General features: G+C 48.3%; 8 protein-coding genes across 8 annotated transcripts; 2 read left to right on the forward strand and 6 right to left on the reverse strand.

The window, feature by feature from the left end:
- Positions 1 to 2,710: 2,710 nt before the first annotated feature.
- On the reverse strand, positions 2,711 to 3,163 carry ABOM_007349 (low affinity iron transporter; the record flags this gene model as incomplete). Its single annotated transcript, XM_022534478.1, has 1 exon — positions 2,711 to 3,163. One exon carries the CDS (start codon positions 3,161 to 3,163, stop codon positions 2,711 to 2,713), a length of 453 nt encoding a protein of 150 aa, XP_022388471.1.
- A 45-nt stretch (positions 3,164 to 3,208) lies between these two features.
- Positions 3,209 to 4,177, reverse strand: ABOM_007350 (low affinity iron transporter; the record flags this gene model as incomplete). Its single annotated transcript, XM_022534479.1, has 1 exon — positions 3,209 to 4,177. The coding sequence occupies one exon, from the start codon at positions 4,175 to 4,177 to the stop codon at positions 3,209 to 3,211; it is 969 nt and encodes a 322-aa protein (XP_022388427.1).
- A 1,561-nt stretch (positions 4,178 to 5,738) lies between these two features.
- ABOM_007351 (fungal specific transcription factor domain-containing protein) lies at positions 5,739 to 7,531 on the reverse strand (the record flags this gene model as incomplete). The annotated part of the gene is made up of 5 exons (XM_022534480.1): positions 5,739 to 6,234; positions 6,293 to 6,525; positions 6,575 to 6,994; positions 7,046 to 7,359; positions 7,408 to 7,531. The coding sequence occupies 5 exons, from the start codon at positions 7,529 to 7,531 to the stop codon at positions 5,739 to 5,741; spliced, it is 1,587 nt and encodes a 528-aa protein (XP_022388428.1).
- Positions 7,532 to 9,688: 2,157 nt separating this feature from the next.
- ABOM_007352 (EthD domain-containing protein) lies at positions 9,689 to 10,102 on the reverse strand (the record flags this gene model as incomplete). The annotated part of the gene is made up of 1 exon (XM_022534481.1): positions 9,689 to 10,102. One exon carries the CDS (start codon positions 10,100 to 10,102, stop codon positions 9,689 to 9,691), a length of 414 nt encoding a protein of 137 aa, XP_022388425.1.
- Positions 10,103 to 10,770: 668 nt separating this feature from the next.
- On the forward strand, positions 10,771 to 11,690 carry ABOM_007353 (SDR family oxidoreductase; the record flags this gene model as incomplete). Its single annotated transcript, XM_022534482.1, has 4 exons — positions 10,771 to 11,078; positions 11,144 to 11,251; positions 11,312 to 11,468; positions 11,523 to 11,690. 4 exons carry the CDS (start codon positions 10,771 to 10,773, stop codon positions 11,688 to 11,690), a joined length of 741 nt encoding a protein of 246 aa, XP_022388426.1.
- A 489-nt stretch (positions 11,691 to 12,179) lies between these two features.
- ABOM_007354 (uncharacterized protein) lies at positions 12,180 to 13,064 on the reverse strand (the record flags this gene model as incomplete). The annotated part of the gene is made up of 2 exons (XM_022534483.1): positions 12,180 to 12,642; positions 12,697 to 13,064. 2 exons carry the CDS (start codon positions 13,062 to 13,064, stop codon positions 12,180 to 12,182), a joined length of 831 nt encoding a protein of 276 aa, XP_022388431.1.
- A 1,749-nt stretch (positions 13,065 to 14,813) lies between these two features.
- On the forward strand, positions 14,814 to 15,785 carry ABOM_007355 (putative short-chain dehydrogenase/reductase family protein; the record flags this gene model as incomplete). Its single annotated transcript, XM_022534484.1, has 1 exon — positions 14,814 to 15,785. One exon carries the CDS (start codon positions 14,814 to 14,816, stop codon positions 15,783 to 15,785), a length of 972 nt encoding a protein of 323 aa, XP_022388432.1.
- A 523-nt stretch (positions 15,786 to 16,308) lies between these two features.
- Positions 16,309 to 16,850, reverse strand: ABOM_007356 (uncharacterized protein; the record flags this gene model as incomplete). Its single annotated transcript, XM_022534485.1, has 3 exons — positions 16,309 to 16,542; positions 16,603 to 16,760; positions 16,823 to 16,850. The coding sequence occupies 3 exons, from the start codon at positions 16,848 to 16,850 to the stop codon at positions 16,309 to 16,311; spliced, it is 420 nt and encodes a 139-aa protein (XP_022388429.1).
- Positions 16,851 to 17,062: the final 212 nt, after the last annotated feature.

Genomic DNA, 17,062 nt, shown 5'->3' on the forward strand with positions numbered 1-17,062 from the left:
GCTGGCTTTCATATATAGCGTCATACTGCTCAAGCTGATGCTTAAATATCGTCACATTATTTATAGCTTGCTCAGCGCCTTTAATCATTTGATTTATACAGGCTTTAGTAGGCGAATCGGGACTGCGAGACCGATTTTTAAGCAGCTTTTTAAGCGTAGATTCTGACTTTTTCAACTGCTTGACTGTATGAGGCGTTTTAGGCGCTGAACTGCCTCGGCTGCTTGGTCTACTACCCGGAGGTGTAGGGGTATTGAGCTGGACTGCTAGCTGAGATAGAACATATTCAGGATTCAGAGAAACTAGGCCGGTAGCTCTAAAAGCACTATAAATATTGCTTCTTGTAAACGCCTGTATACAAGCTTCAGAGTAGGCGTCCAAAAAGTCAAGTTTATCAATATAATAAAGCCCGCAGCGTATTTTAGATTCAACAAGGCCACCGTACGCGCGTTTTAAAGGCGAGAAAACAGCAATATCAAGCGGCTGAAGCCTGTGAGAAGCGTGAGGAGGTATACAGATCGGTATAATATCGTTTTCTGAGCATATCTGATCAAACTGAGGTGTCAGATAACTATCGTGGCCGTCTAAAATAAGTAATCGATATCATCCAATAGATCGGCCTGTAGTAGCAGGTATAAAATAACTCTGTAGCCAGCGTAGGCCGATCTCATTACTAATCCAGCCATTAGGACTGACCTCAATCCTCCAATCAGATAGGATCTTTTGATCCTCGTACCAGGCCTCCATATATACCTTACCTTTGAATATAATACAGGGAGGTAGAGCCCATCCATTAGAACTAATACATTCTATAGAAGTGACCCATTCCCGGTTACCTGGCTGCAATAGAAATAGCTTGTCTGGTGTACTAGATCTAGTAATCACTTTGGCAGAAGCTATTAAGCCCATTGCAAATCCAGTTTCATCGAAATTATAGATATCGGATGAAGCTATACCGTACTTCTGAATAGCCTCATATACCTGCTGAAACCAGGCACTTAAGATCTTCGGATCTTCTGTTTTGGCACGTTGATAGTTATAGCGACGTGCAAAGCAGGCTTTAAGCTCAGGTGTACACTTGGTAAAGTTATATACCCATTTCTCTCCTACTGTAGTAGGGGGGGAGGTAGTATCTTGTTTTGAAAGCAGGATATTGGCCATTTCTCGTACGTATACCGGCCGAGGAGGCACTCCACACTTATCTAGTAATATAATCCACTGTATAAGCGATTCTTCTTAACTAGAGCTCAATTTATAACTATTGGCCCGTCTATCGTCTTTAAAAGCAACTCCTTTTAGGCGATCCCGTAGGGTAGTAAGAGATATATTAAAAGTCTTAGCTGCCTTGTATACACCACTGATTTCATTATTTTTTATGGCCGATATAGCCAGTAGGATCCTGCCTTCCTGCTCAACACGTGATTTTGATGATTTCGGCATTTTTGGTAGAATGGTTGATGTTTAAATTGCCTAAGAAATTGAGGCGCGTTGAAAACGCGTGTGAGGTGCGGGTCGCTTACAGGTGCGGGTCGCTTACCGGTTACGTTATGTCCGTTTGATTATAAACGACGTCGTATTCTCTAAGCTTTGGCGCTTCGGAGTGATTCGAGGTTATTCTACCTAATAGACAGAGTAAGATGGCATAGTTGTCGCGGTTGCTAGGACTTTCTACGGCTGTGTTGGTTGCGACGGTGGGGGTTCAACGGTTCAACTCTCGGTTGAATGGGGGAAACAATCACTGCCACGGGCACAATGAAGGGTTGACTAGTATTTACTTTCTTTGGAGAATCAACACTTGATGTAGGGAGCACATAGTCAGACGGTATAATTAGCTGTGAGGACACGAGTCTAAGTGATTGCGTCAAGTTCTCCTATGTCCCATGGAGACCATCCGGCGGATATATATTTTGCAGCATGGTATACACCGGCAGCTGCAGCACACAGTTCGCTCGAGGATCACAACATGCACATAATAAATCCGGTCTTCACTAAGTATTCTTGCCATTGACTGCAGCAATAATACACGATATCATTCGAATAACTACAGAAACACAACTTCCTATACAAAATGTACATACGTACAGTACCTCTGCATAACCCCTTATAAACCACCCGAGCTATGAACAGCTCCATATCTGTCCTCGAAGCCCTAATTCAACAAAACAATACCAGTAGCAATAGGCAGTCTGCTCCCCCGCCCACGATACTAACATCCACGGAGTAGCCGATATCAAAATGCCCAAAGTCTGGAACGACGTGTGCTCCGGCCGAGTGTCAGAGAGTCTCGGCAAATGTGGATGGGAACGTCGAGTGGGGACTTTCTATGACGTCGCGGAATGCTGAGTTATTGAGGACTTTTGACGCGCACTACCGCTGAACGGTGGAGTCTTTTTTATTCTTTTTTATTGTCAGGGACCGAAGGGATCGGCGGGTGGATTACTATTCTGGTAAGGAATAGTAATTAAGAGTTGAGGGAAACGGCTGAATGAAAAAGGAAAAATGAGAAAAATAATATTAATAATAAGAGAAAAAAAAACCATTCATTCTCAACACTATCCCCTTAATGAACATATACTGCACTGCCTACTACTACCTACTACTCGCACCGAACTCGTCCGACACCCCTTATCGTATCCCTCCTCCCCTATCCCTAACCCTAACTAACCTCTACAGCCGAGGCGCCCCCCCCCCCCCCCCCCCTCTCCAGAAAACTCACCAAACCGACTGGACAGCATTCACCAACCCTAGCAACTGCATCCGCCTCGTATACGTATTTCTCAGATCCACCCGTTTCCGATCGTCGGCCGAATTGTGCCCCGTCACCAACACAATCATGAAAAACGACTCGATCAAGCTGGGCGGCACGTTACACAGCAACTGGCCCGTCAGCGTCCATCGCATGGCGCTAGCGCCCGCAAGCAAGCCCACGATCGTCAGTACCCCTAACACGACCGTGATTTCGTGCGCGCACACACGCCCCATCGTCTCCGACACGCGCTGCGTCAGCGAGGCACCGCCGCCGCCGCCGATGACCTCGTCACTGGGAGCCGGCATGCGGGCGGTCGCGAAGAGGCTCGCGTCGTGGGCGGTGATGGCGGCGTATTCGGCGTCCACGTAGCAGCGCAGACGGGCCTGCATGTTGCGCAGCACGAAGCCGTCGTTCATCCCGACGAGGCCGGCGTAGGTGCCGATGAGGAGCCACCAGTGGAGTCAAAGTGGAGGAGCGGGCCGATGGCGAGCCAGATGATGAGCACTGCGACCAGGATGCGATGCCGACGAGGGTGCCGACGAAGTCAGCGTAGTAGAAGATCGCGCGTGGACCTTGCTGACGCGCGGGGCGGGGATGATGACGGGGTCATTGGGCAGGGCGTCGTGGGTGAGCTGGCGGAGCTTGGCTTCGAGGCACGAGTCGACGTGGAAGATGGCGTCCAGGCAGCTGCGGGTGTAGGCTGCGTGACGCTCGCGGATGTTGGCCAGGAAGGCGAAGATGAAGACCATGAGCGCGGACGACGCGGAGTTCATGTAGAGTTGCCATTTGTCGCTGTAGTGGGAGCGATGGCCGAGGGCGATCCAGGTGAAGACGCCCGCCCAGAAGACGGCGATGGTGCCCAGGTGGCCGATTACATGCGAGACCCAGGTGACGGTCCGTCCGAACCGGGTTTCGGTGGGGAGCTCTGCGCCGAACTCGAGGCTGTTGTTTTGGTGCTCCTTGACGAGGTGGGTGGTTTTCTCCTGGTCTTGTGCCTCGAGCTTTTGACAGAGCTTCGCGAGCATCCGTTTGTGGCTGAGGATCCGGGACTCCAGCTCCGCGGCTACGACCATCTCCTCTTCGTATGCGTTCAGTTGCTGTCTCATAAGGAAGGAGTCGAATATGTAGCTGACTATGGCCTGGACGTCGGAGATCAGGACCTGCCAGCTCTCGGTCGATCCGTACTTGACCCCGAGTAGAGCCCAGGTGAGGAGGCCTGCGAGGATCAGGAAGAAGACAGGCTCGGAGCCAGATACTCTGACGACGACGTCCAGCCAGCGATCGAGCATTTTGGGCTTGCTTTTGGGTATATAGCCTTTGACATCTGAGTGACCAGGGAGCTCATCACCATCCACGTGTTGCGTCGGGGCGACGCCCTGGATCTCAGGCTTGGCGCCTGGTTTGCGCAGGATGTCCATGAAGCGATCCATTTGGACTGTTGTGGATCTCTGGGTCTTCTTTTATTCTCCTTTTTTTTGTTCCTTTTCTTTCTTTTTGATTTTGGCAACAGGGCGAGCACCGACAAAACGACGAACGAAGCAACCGGTGAACAATCTATCAAACTAAACAAGATTAGCACTGGTAGGTATCCCAAGCACTCCATCAACGTACAACAAACAATATATTCCATTACCCCATCACAGAGTCTTCTCAAGGCATGTATAGCGCATAGCCAGTCTTATGGAGGGCGAGGCTCTTCCAAACGTGCCAGCAAGCAACCAGTGAGTCTGCGGTTACGGCATACCAGCGCAGGGAGAATCGGACATAGGATTGCGACGAGGTTATTCATCGATGTAGCGTGGATACTGTATGACAGAGATCAGTACCAGAACAGGAGGATGCGTTGCTCAGGTTTAATATAGAGCAGGTAAGCAAAGGAGGGCATTCGATGGTTTTATGTTACTCCAGCGGCACATATAGAGACGTGCTGCCCAGTCAAGAGCCACACGTGGCTGACATGCGCGATTTAAAATTTCTAATTAAGGTTAACTAGAAAGCTTGTCTGGGATAAAATTAACTTGATTTGATTTTGTGATATTTTCCGGTCCTGGCTTTGTATGGCTGCATGGTGTTACTGAAAGCGGTCTTTGTTCCTATCTGCATTTCCTTTGGATAGCTGAACAGTGATCATAAGCCTGTCTACTGTCTTACATCAAGTTTAGTACTACTGATTCTACATATAGAAACCAATCCAGAGCACACAGTATCCCCCAGCCCGCGACAAGCCCGACGAAAAATCTGACTCTGACCCATCCGTCCACCGCGGAAAAAGCCAGCCGTAACAAAGCCCAAAGTCTGGTATGGCAGAACCATATTCCAGCTCTACTAAATCGGGTGACACCGCCCGTCCGTGCCCATCGATAAGCTTTGCTGAAATACGGGTGCCTAGAGTGGATAGATGAGGTTAGGCTGGATGCGGTTGTGATATGCAGAGTTTGCTTTCATGGTGATTTTCTGGAACGTCCTGGACCCTGGGTTTCTTGGATATATACGAGCAGTTGTCGTAGATTGGGTCTCACCGTAGAGATTGGGTTCTTTGGGAAGCTTTGATCAGCGTTCCAAGTTACATCGCCGTATAGATCTATCGAGCTAGGGTTTGGGGGGGTTTATTGGCGATAGGCGTCACGAGTGTTTCTTGGGTCATGGGAAGATGCTTGTCCTTGGAAGTTGGTGACTTAGATGGGTGTGGAGCTGGGATGTCTTCTATTGGGGTGATTTGAGAGAAGCGGTGCTCGTTGAGGGATTTAGGGTTGTTATTCTCGTGATGACAGATAGGGTTTGACATACAGAGTATCTGGAAGGAATTGGCTTGACATTCTAGCCAATCGATGATAATTCTTGGTGTTCACCGCTAGAGTTAAATCAGGAATACACAATGTTGATCATGCTTTTTGTTCCTTAATACTATCGCTGGTAGACAAAACCATGACTGTTTACACACCATACCCTAACGGTACACCTGTGGAAGCGAACGGGAGCCACAACACCCTATCAAAAGATATCAAGAATAGCATCCGCCCCAAGCCAGCTGTAAGGAAATTGGCTATTGACTAGCTGCCACATAAGGTCGTCTGCCATTGGGTAGCATACGTCCCCCACTCCTTGCTCCGAGATATCTGCACTCATATACGTAGTGTAGGCAGTTGAGGATAGCTGGGGACCCAAACCTTGCGTGAGCTCAGTTTCAAAGGCGGGGACACTTGTTGTGTTGTTCGGCACCTGGCTGTGCGGTGCTTGTGTCGATGAAGGGCCTTCTCCCGTGATATGCACTTGTTGGTTTTGGTAATCCATGTTATGAAATAAGGGATCACAAAGCCGTAGCAGAGACGTCAATAGACTTAGCAGGCGCGCTAGGTACGGCGTAGCTTTGAATTGTGATAGCCCTTTTATTATCTGTTGCACCAAGCGATAGTCGGTCTCATCCGAAGTGGCGATAATATTACAAAAGACAACGAAAAAGGGGGCTGCTGGGTATAAAGCAATGGTCCTGGAATACCGGTGTTAGCTTCTGCTACATAGATAAAAACAGAGGGAAGGCTGCAAACCATGTTAGAAACGACGGCTCTGGGTCGTTGAAGCCTGGCATATGATCGATATGTTCTTGGAGGTAATGAAATGCTCTGAGCGCTCGTCTTGAGTACACTAAGCAGTCGGAGTGAGTTGCTGGACTGCCATCGTAGCCTAGCCGTGTTCGAAGCATATCGACATAAATTGCATAATAGCTAAAGTCCGCCGCTACCCAGTCATATAATGCTGGACCAGAGATGTCACTTCGAGTCTAAGTAATATCAGCTAGCTGTTAGACGCCACCGGAATGCAAAGCTTACTTCTTGTAAACTTGAATAAACTCTATCCATCCGCTCCTGAACGCCTTGAAAGATCTCGAAGATCCGAGACCTGGATTTGTCGCTGTCGTTCAGTGTTATATCCAACAACGTTCCTTGAACTTTTGCCAGATCTAGAAGCACGAATAATAACTTGTTATAGGGTGATGATATATTAGTGGTAATAAAGTCTGTAGGAGGCGCACTCAATTCTGGTAGTGAGGGATGTCGTATTAGAAGAGCACTCGTAGTTCGATCGAGATAGAAGCACCAGTAGACGGCACTTTGAATCTCATCGTTACAGCCCGATTGAGAAGGCGGAGAACAAGGCTTATGATAATTTAGAGAAACAATCTGGCGAGCAGCATACGAGTTCAGTAGCCAACATTGGCTAATATTGGTGGTGTGTTGCATCAGTAATGCCTGGAACTTTGGTTAGTAAGGTAGGTTATTTCGGTCAGCAACATCACTTACAGCTGATATGAGAGCCTGGATAAGTGACAGGCTCGGCGCTGACATGAGATGAATGTGCTTGAGTGCTTGGAGTGCAGCAGCCTCGTATGTTCGTTTCGACTTCTGAAGCTGCTTCTTTACCGCGGGATTTATTGATCGCCGCGCCAGTTGATATAGATGAAACATCGCTTTCACATAGACACAGATAGTATATTGATAAAAAAGCTGCCCCGTGCAGGTCCCATCTAGAAGACTAGTCATCATTCTTTCAAAAGCCTTGTCGGATATATGATCCGGCCATCTGATATGATGAAGCCCATCGCCCATAGTTGGCTCTAGATGCTATTAGTACCACCAAAGACGGTAAGACCGTGTATGCCTACCTGGAAGAAGCATATAGAGCAGCTCAGCTGGAGGAGTCTGAGGAATCTCAATGTCGAGCAGTTCGCGGGCAGATTCACCTGGGGCAATGGTTTCGTGCAAATCCAAGTGCTCTCCCCTCGACATTCTGTCAACTAACTTCACAGCCGACTCAAAAGTTTTTCGCCGCTCGTTGCTCAGATGCCTTCTACCCAATTGCCTACCGTCAACCTCAATCTGTATTACGAGCTTGGCCTGCTGTGCATGATGGGTTGAATTGTCAGGAGTAGCAGCTGGGTTGCACTCCGTACGAGTTTCTGCGTTGGCATGACTGTCCAGCTTTCTTCGCTTTGCTGCTGCGTTTTCTTCCTGTTCAGGAGCGCTAGCCAATATAGGGCTTTGGCTAGAACAGGTTAGTCACAGAATTGTTAGTATTCTGGCAAGGCGCGACATATCATACCTCTCTGTATTTGATGTCGCTCGCTCTAATCGAAAGACACTCTCTTCCGGTAGCCTTGGACGATCTCTAGTCAATGAAATATCCCATAGACTGGGCGGAGAAGAACGATAAAAATCAGAAACCAATTGCAGCGGGTAAAGTAGCCATACCTTGGCGAGAATTTCTGCTTCGATGCCCGGACGGGGCGAAGACGCTGACATGCGACCCCAGCATCGACGCAATTGGCGCAATTGGGCTGTCTATCACATCGAACCTTTCTCGAATAACACAGATCACACTATCTCTCATCAGATTTGGAATCTCGGGCGATAGGAGCGAGCATCATGTAGGCTACGGTGGAGATGGGGCTAATCTCACTGCAGGCAGAATATCCTCCGGCATGATGTCACTCTACCCGATACAAGTTCTGTCGGTATTGCTGGGAATTGCTAGCTTCGACCAGAAAATGTACGATTAGCATAAATTGTTAGTTTTTTGATCCCGATTTGGTCATCCATGAAACAGCATCGGTTTGTTAGGTAAAGCATAGCCATGTTCTGGATGTACCCGCTCTGCAAAAGCCATCGCAAAGGTCGTGTCACCTGACTTTGCCTCTCAGGATTGCTTTCTCTCCCTCTTTTGGTCGATCCGATACCTCTTACTTTTTGCCTGCTTTATGTGGTAAGTAGTATATGCAGAGCTTTCATTTCTACGTCTGCGTCCCATGCAACATTTGAGTTATCATGTCCATATGGGGACCCCATAGGAAACTGAAGACACCCTACCACCATTTGGTCCATCTCACATCTAACCTTCATACTTTATTCCCCATAATACACCCTACTAGCCCTCAGGATCGCTAATCTACACCGTATGAACAAGTAAATTATGGGTTGCGACCATATTCCCAAAAATTATTAATAATGGACGGAAAATTCCTCATTTTTCGAGCATCCGAGGGCAGCCGGAGACGCTAAGCCGGTTTTGCTCGGAAGCCCGACAACCTGGGCAGATAACCGAGCAGCAGCCTGAATACCTATACCAGACAGAAATAATATGGGCCTAAGTACTTTCTACTATGGTGGACCATGCTTTCTATATAAGATCATGCTCTGGATTATCGACTAGTCCAATTGTAAGATATTTATCGTCTTTTCTAGGGTTGGAGACTGCCAGTTCTATATCTTAACAACCGCCAGATCTTAGGAGCCACCGGCACTGCTTCTTTAGGAGCCACCGGCACCACATAATAGGAACCACCGGCACTACTTTCTTAGGAGCCACCGGCACCTTATCTTTAGAGATCCCAAATAATAATGTTAAAACTAGATGGCCCAAAGTGTATGATGTGACAGTCAGACAGACAGACAAGCAAGATACTTATTATATCGTTCGGTTATCATGCGCCGGAAGGTTTAACACAGAATAACCACTCGGATGATGAAATCCACCGCTCCTTATAGCGGTGTTGCTATTTAGATTGCACTTTAGGTGCCCTTCTTCACTGACCCCTCGCCGTAGGCAAACTCCGCGCCCGTCCGACCCCCTAGAGTAGATGCCAAATTTATAAGGACTTAGGTTGACATTTCAAGTCAGATATAGAAGCTAAATCTGCCCATGTTGATTGTAGGAAGACTTGATGGAACTGAATTCGTGTAGATACGCGAGAAGAGAAATAGCAATTTAGGGTAGTCCTCAATATCAGAAGCCCTCAATCATCACTCCACAAGTCTCTAGCCCCTTCTCACCACTGCCATCTTCAGCATCTTCGCAGCCAGTTCCTTTCTATGATCAGTCATTCAGTGACCTAAGTGATTCCGCTCAAAGCACAAGTATATGACAGACTCCTTGTCCTGAACCGTCGTTTATCTGGTAGTTTCGATGACATCCCCAAGCATGACAATCGCAAGCTTCGACTTATCCAGGAACTTCTCTTCGTCGGCAGCGATCTGAGCAGCGGCTTCAGGGGCGTACACCTTCGCACCGAAAGCTTGGAACGCAGCCTGATCGGTGAAGGTGAGCTCGCCATAAGCATCGAAGTCAAAGTCGGTCTGTTGTCCGACAAGCACCGTGGCGGGGGTCAGTGGATTGCGGTCGCTGGCACCCTCGACAGGGGTCTCGGCAGTATTGCGCGCGACATAACTGCGCTTGTGGGAGAGAGGGAAGTCCTCTCCAGAGAGATGTTTGATGAGGTCGACGTGAGCTTCGTAGTGCTTCTTGAAGTCCTCGAGGGAGATACCGGGTTTACGGTAGGCGTAGATGAGGACCTTGAGAGACATATTGATAGGTGCGAGTAGAACAGACAATTGGAGTTCGAGATAGGTAGATTATCGCAATGGAGTAGAAAGGATGAAGAGCGCCAAGGAGACAAAGCAGCGATTAAATACCTCTATCCTGCTTATAAACCAACGTGGGGGCCAAATGACTTCGTAGGTACGGTGTGTGGTCTACCAGTAGCCTCCAAAGACCCTGGATCTACTTATCCCTGCTAAGATATTGCATTGGAAGATCCTTGGTGACTTGATCTTTGTTCCAGAGACTCAGCGGGGACACATGGATGCCTAAGGTATCTAGCTCTCAGAGAGATCTTGCTAAAGAAAAATACAGGCTGATCGTAATTACGACGTATTATCTGCGCGCCATTCTGTAGATGCTAAACCGTTTCTGCTCGGACATCCGACCATTGGATAACGGAGCAGTAAAATCTGCATTCTCAACGATCGTCAAGTTTCAGAGACACTTTGGTAATTGAATCACTAGTGAATATGGTAGTGTTTCGTTCTCGGGATTTAGAACCGTAACCCCCCGGCATAATGGGGTGGCTGGATAAAATCGAGAATTGGCCCTATGACTAATTTCTGGATTTACCGCGTGTATATAAACTAGTCCGCATACTAAAAGTAACTAAACATATCTACCTCACACACTGATTTCACCTAATACCAACATGGCGACCTATATCGTGACTGGAAGCTCCCGCGGACTGGGACTGGCAATGATCAAAAAACTGGCATCGCGGGATCCCACAGATGTCAGCCTTGTCATCGCTGCTACTCGGAAATCTAGCACCGCGTTAGATGAGATCGTCGCCCGAGAATCTGGTCGTGTGGTTTTCATTCCGCTAGATGTGTCCAATGAGGCCGATATCTCCAGTTGCGTCGAAATGGCGGGATCAGTCGTGGGCCAGAAGGGAGTTGACGTCCTGATCAACTGCGCCGGTGTTCATTCGTGGGTGGATGGGAAGACTGCGAATATGTGAGTATTGTATTTTACTCAAGGTTAGCATGATTTATTCAAAGAAGGTCTAACCAGTATTGAAGGTCTGATCTCGACCACCAACTTTCCGTGAACGTGGTTGGAACACATAATGTGACGCGCGCCTTTCTACCTCTGTTGAGAATGGGCAAGTCCAAGAAAATTGCTAATATGTGAGTTATCTCCATCAATAATGGTACCCCTTTCACTGACGGTCATCTCTCCTGAATTAGATCGACGGCTTTTGCTTCCATGACCCGCGCAGAAATGTCTAGCCATGCCAACTGCCCGGCTTACAAGATTAGCAAGGCCGCTCTCAACGCACTCACCGTTCAATACGCCATGTCGTATAAGGACGAGGGATTTATCTTCCTGGCAGTTAGTCCCGGGGTAAGTTATGCAATGGGCCTGATGAGATCTAGTTGTGCCTGCTAACTGATACAGTGGCTGAAAACTGATATGGGTGGCGATGATGCTCACCTCACCGCGGAAGAAGGAGCACAAGCGGTTCTGAATGTAGTCGACAAGGCGAATACCGATTCGAACGGGTCCTTTAAGAACATTCATGCTCCTGGCTGGGACATGTATGATGGAAAGGATGTTCCCTGGTAAAAGCAATCTCTAACGGAGATGAGCTTTCCTGACAAAGTGGGAAGGGTAACGAGATATAGAGTTAGCGATATTTTAGACAAACTACATCCACTAATCTTCCCTTCCCCCATGTAAATTAAGCCTTCTAAGGCATAATTAACGCTACCTGGACAAGCCTTGGGAGGATGTACGCTGAGCTTAGCAATCTTTTCACCACCGTGCAGGAACTTTTCGCAAATGTGTAGTCTTTTGTTTTGGGAGGTATCTCTTGGACCTAATTGGAAGCCCTCACTAAATGTAGGATAGATCATAATTGCTCCATAATCTTTTGTTTATCCTGGAGTAGCACATCGACCGACTGGTATCCTAACTCCCACACGAACAACCTTCACATTCCAGGAGAAAAATGATACAAAAGAAAATTATCCCATGTGGCAGCAAAGGCACAAACTGCCTTTTTCTAAATTTCTGACAAGTGCGTTCCAAGTTATCAAGTGAATCCCATAACACCTACGAATCTCCATAGCCTTGCTCATTCCTGTTCTCCGCTCTCGGTTGCCTGCCTTCCCGTAGGAATCCTAGCGCGCCAATGCAAGAGACTCCAGTGAGAATCCCAACAGTAAGGATTAACAGAAGCCATTGGCCGGAACCATACCTCCCTTTATGGAGACCCCGATTTGCGCCCGCAGTGGAGACCGCTGTAGCTACAAAGCCGGATGCGATTGTGGCCCCTCCCCTGAAGAACATGATCAGGCCTGATACAATCAGCTCTTCATTCCGGCGATCACTGTTTCCAACGATAGCTGTTGCAAAACGGTTCCGTAGAACAACATACCCCCCGGAAATCCCGCCGAATAAGATGCATACAAGTGCGAGTAGGCCGTAGTTCGTTGCAAAGCCCCAGATACACAGAACAGCAATGGATGGGATCAAAGTACTGAGCAGCAGCGGGTATAGAATGCGTTGTTTATCACTATTTCAGCATCAGTAACGCAACTCGGAATCGTTCCGTGAAGGGTTAAATTACGCAAGTAGGCCTAATAGGGGCTGACAAATGGCGGATGCGATATTGTAAATGGCGAGTAGAGCCGATGCATTTGCAGAGGTAGCACCAATGACGGCGGTTGCATAAGATGGTATGTAGACGGAAGGCAAATATTGGGACAGTGCTTGCAACACATTGGATAAAAGAATTAGCCAAAACAGAGGCTTGCGCAGAAATCCATATGAAAACTGCCCGGAGAGAGGATTCTCTTTTTCGTGCTCGGCGGACCTGGATGATGACGGCAGGCGTGGCCGCACGCCTATCAGGGATATACCCAACACAACAGCAACAAATATACCCCAACCAACCAATGTAGCCTTGACTGAGTACTTTGCGAGAAGGACCCGCATGACTGGCGGTAGGATGGCATTAGGGTTAGAAGTGGTCAGCTAAAGTTTCCAGACATTCGATGACTTTACTTCGGCTCACCTTTTGTGACGAAGACAATTATCTCTGTATAGTCAGATGCAACCCCGAATGATAACAAGATGAAAAATTTCCTCAAGACCCATCCTGATGACAAGAAGTCTCGATCAGCTCTGTACTTGCACCGCCCACCGAAACCCTAGGATTCAAGGGTCTAGATCTCAACATCCATATAGACGTAGGTACGTTGAGTCTGCTGTTCACACAACGGCCGGGTCTGCAAATGCTGACACTGATAACGGGAGAGTGGGAAGGGCCACAGCGTTGTCAGTGTTGGGGACACTTTACGGTTCCTGTTAGGCGAGCGATTCTGGTTAATATTGAACGGTGTTTTGCCCCGTACTGATGAGGATGGCGCCTAGCCTTATGATCGGTACTCGACAGCGTATCTTTTACAAGCCCGGGGATATTTTGTATTCGTGGGAACTGATAGAAAGAAGACAACGGTGATTGAATGGTTCCTGCGTAAATTTCACAGGTTCACGCAGGATAGGTCAGTACAACGACTAGACCTTGTGGCCCTTGGGGGTATGGAGAAATCTTTAGGAGTGACGGTCTGACCATTTGAAAAGACAAATGAGGGTCGGCAGAGTATCGCATAGTTGGATAACTTTCATACACTAGATCGGCATTTAGTGGTATCATTAAGTGCCTCCTGTGGATCGAAGATCTCCATAGTGTACGCCCCAAATCAGGCCACTATTTCCCAATTATAACATTGCTAGAGATTGTATCCAGCCCTAGTTGAAGCACATTTAGACCGGTTGACATTCAATTCTGGTACCCAAACCCTTCCTATCCACTCTACCACTAAGAGTATCCTCGTCAGCCACGATTTTTAAATAGATCAGCATCACTTAGTGCATCGATTCAACCGATTCACAAACAGTATCGTGCTGCGAATTAGACTTCCCCGGGAATCAGACTTGGGTCCCAACCAATAACTCAATACTCGATGAATACTTCTTGCGGTACAGGGGAGGTAACCACAGAACCTATTCCTCGTATACCTGCAACAGCTAGCTATAGGAGCAATTTCATACTTCCTCACAGCGCCCTAGGAAGCCTGGAAGGTAACGGATTACGAATATGCTCCTAGGGTCAGTGAAAATGCGACTGGTGGAGCGATCTAACTAGATGCGATGCGGAGCGAGGCCCACCCCGTGCAGAATTTGACGTTAAATTTCTAATATGGAGCTCATCGTGGCCGGCTTTGTTCTTATCTCCGTGATAACACACTTGCCACCTTGTAATCTCCGCTCGGGGACCGAACATCAGTGGACCCTAACTTGAGTACTTAAGGATTAAATCCACCCGGAGTTTAATTTAACAATGATACATACGTTGCCCATACCACTGGAAAGGACAAATTTATGACTAGGATCCACCCCAGAAATAACGCGGCAACGGACCTGCCCCTAGTAGAACCACTTTTGAGACTCGTAGCCCTCAATTGGGAATCGATATCAATGCATAGTTGAGGATACCGAGCAACTCCCGGGTTTATACAAACCTGATCCACCCCTAAATCCGTCTATACAACGGAATTAGCACCAGGTGAAGACAAGCCTGTACCTGTAGCCTATATATCCCATTACCTTCAGTATTCCACACCCTCTCCCCCAGGCTGCTGCACCCTCCATTCCACAAACCTCCCGATCCGCCATCTCAAAATGGGGGTTTTCAACTACGATTTCCTCTACTCTCAACTGTTCATCACACCCTCCTATCCCACGGCATCATTCACCAACCAAACGATCATAGTCACCGGCTCAAACGTCGGCCTCGGCCTCGAAGCAGCCCGACACTTCACACGCCTCGGCGCGGCCAAAGTCATCCTCGCCGTCCGCAACCCCACCGCCGGCGAAGAGGCCCTGCAGTCAATAGAGAAATCGACCGGCACGACCGGCATCTGCGAAATATGGGATCTAGACCTGGCATCGCACGAATCCGTCCTCGCATTCGGGAAGAAAGTAGCCCAGCTCCCGCGTCTAGATGTGTTTGTTGCCAACGCTTCAATAGCAACCAGTACTTTTCAACTTGCAGAGGGCCATGAGCGGACTATCACGGTGAACGTGATTAATACCATGTTATTGGCGTTGCTGGTGTTGCCGACGCTGCGGAAGAGCGCGAGGTTGCACCCCGGTACCAAGCCCCGGTTGACAACGGTGGTCAGCGAGGTGCATGCGTGGACAAACTTTGCAGAACGGAGTGCCGAGAGTGTATTTAAGGCTTTGGATGATAAAGAACGGGCAAATATGCTGGAGAGGTATGAGACGTCGAAGCTGTTGCAGGTGCTTTTGCTGCGCGAGATGGTGGCGCAGGGAGCTGGGGACTCCGTCGTCATCAATATGGTGAATCCGGGGTTCTGTCATTCGCGACTAGGGCGAGAGATGGGACTGATGTTTACGCTTTTGAAGATCGTGTTTGCTAGATCCACGGAGGTGGGGAGTAGGACGCTCGTGGCTGGGGCAGCGAGTGGGGAGGAGAGCCATGGGGCTTATATGACAAATGGGAAGGTGAATAATACTGCATTGTCTCTGTTTGTTCGCAGCGAGGAAGGGAAGAAGACGCAGATCAAGCTCTGGGGAGAGCTTGTGGAGATCTTAGAAGCTATTGAGCCGGGCTGTACGCGGGTTGTGTAGATTTGGTTAGTGTATGCCATTGGCCTGCAGGTTGCGTTACTTGTTTTTATCTGTGTATATAAAGCATTAATAAAATGCTGTTCCCATTATTCCATTGCTATGTTCTTAACATAATAGATGTACGCCTAGAAGTACTATGTTGATTGATCGATTATCGTCCAGCAAAACGAGGGCCCACAAGACTGCGTCTTCCGACACTCGTGCGCTATCGGTCTCTGGCCAACCATTAAGGGCAAAATCAAGACGCCAGATCTATAAATTCTCCTCGTCGGTGATATGATAGTAGCAGCAAGGAAGTAGCACTAGGCTATGTACTACCGGCGCTATAGACAAGGACTAGGGCGTGAGGCCCAGTAAAACTGACTAGGGTATCAGATTAGCCAACCATCTACACAGGGCGCAAAGGCCCGTTAAGGCAAGCAGGAATTCGCACATGGCCAAACTCTTCACGCATCTTCTCCTATTTATAATGCAACTAACTAATCCATACCACCAACCATCCTCTGTAGCATCATCACATCCATCATATACAGATCCGAGCCGTTGTCGTCCGAAAGCGTCGGCGGTCCCTGCTGACCGTCGAAAGCTCTGTGTCGTTCTCGAACGCAAGATGGTCGTGAATAGCTCCTTTGCTTTCAGAGACGTAGTCTCCTTCAGCAAAGCTGGCAATCTGGGGATGGGCCCAGCTCCCCTTCATCACGTATATCTCGGCGCTGTCGAGTTGTCGATGTCGGGGAAGAACGCAGACTTTCTCGGCCTAAACCATGATTGAATACTAGCTTGTTTCGGGAACAGTTTCGATTCGTTTGATGAATACCTTTGGAGCGAGTGTTAGCCATTTGAGGTCTTTGCAGTGAACAGTGAATCGCCTATCTCTGGAAGGCGTGTTGTTCTGCGATATGAGACGGCTATGTGTAGATGGGTGTTCTATCATGGTTGTGATGGCACTTGGGCGTAGGGCTTCGAGGGGTGTATCTGGTGTTTAGGGTTTAGCAGTGGACATCTGAGTGGCTGTTTTCGATTTGATATGGCCTTACTAACCTGGGCTGTTTGTAGCATGGGCATAATGGTCTCGGTTTTGATCTATTCGGGGGTGCTCGAAGAACCGACCGGAAGCGGCGGATCATATAGCACAACTGGCTTTGAGGAAGTCTATGCAAAAGTAGCATTGGGCAGAAAAGTTATTCTAGAAACGTAGCATGCTGCAGTGTTCAAATCTGGCATTCCCTCCCAGTTCCATTGGAGGTCCGATCGAGAAGGGATTAGCTTTTGGTAGA

This window comes from Aspergillus bombycis (genome assembly GCF_001792695.1).
Source record: "Aspergillus bombycis strain NRRL26010 chromosome Unknown contig00051, whole genome shotgun sequence".
Classification (NCBI taxonomy): domain Eukaryota; kingdom Fungi; phylum Ascomycota; class Eurotiomycetes; order Eurotiales; family Aspergillaceae; genus Aspergillus; species Aspergillus bombycis.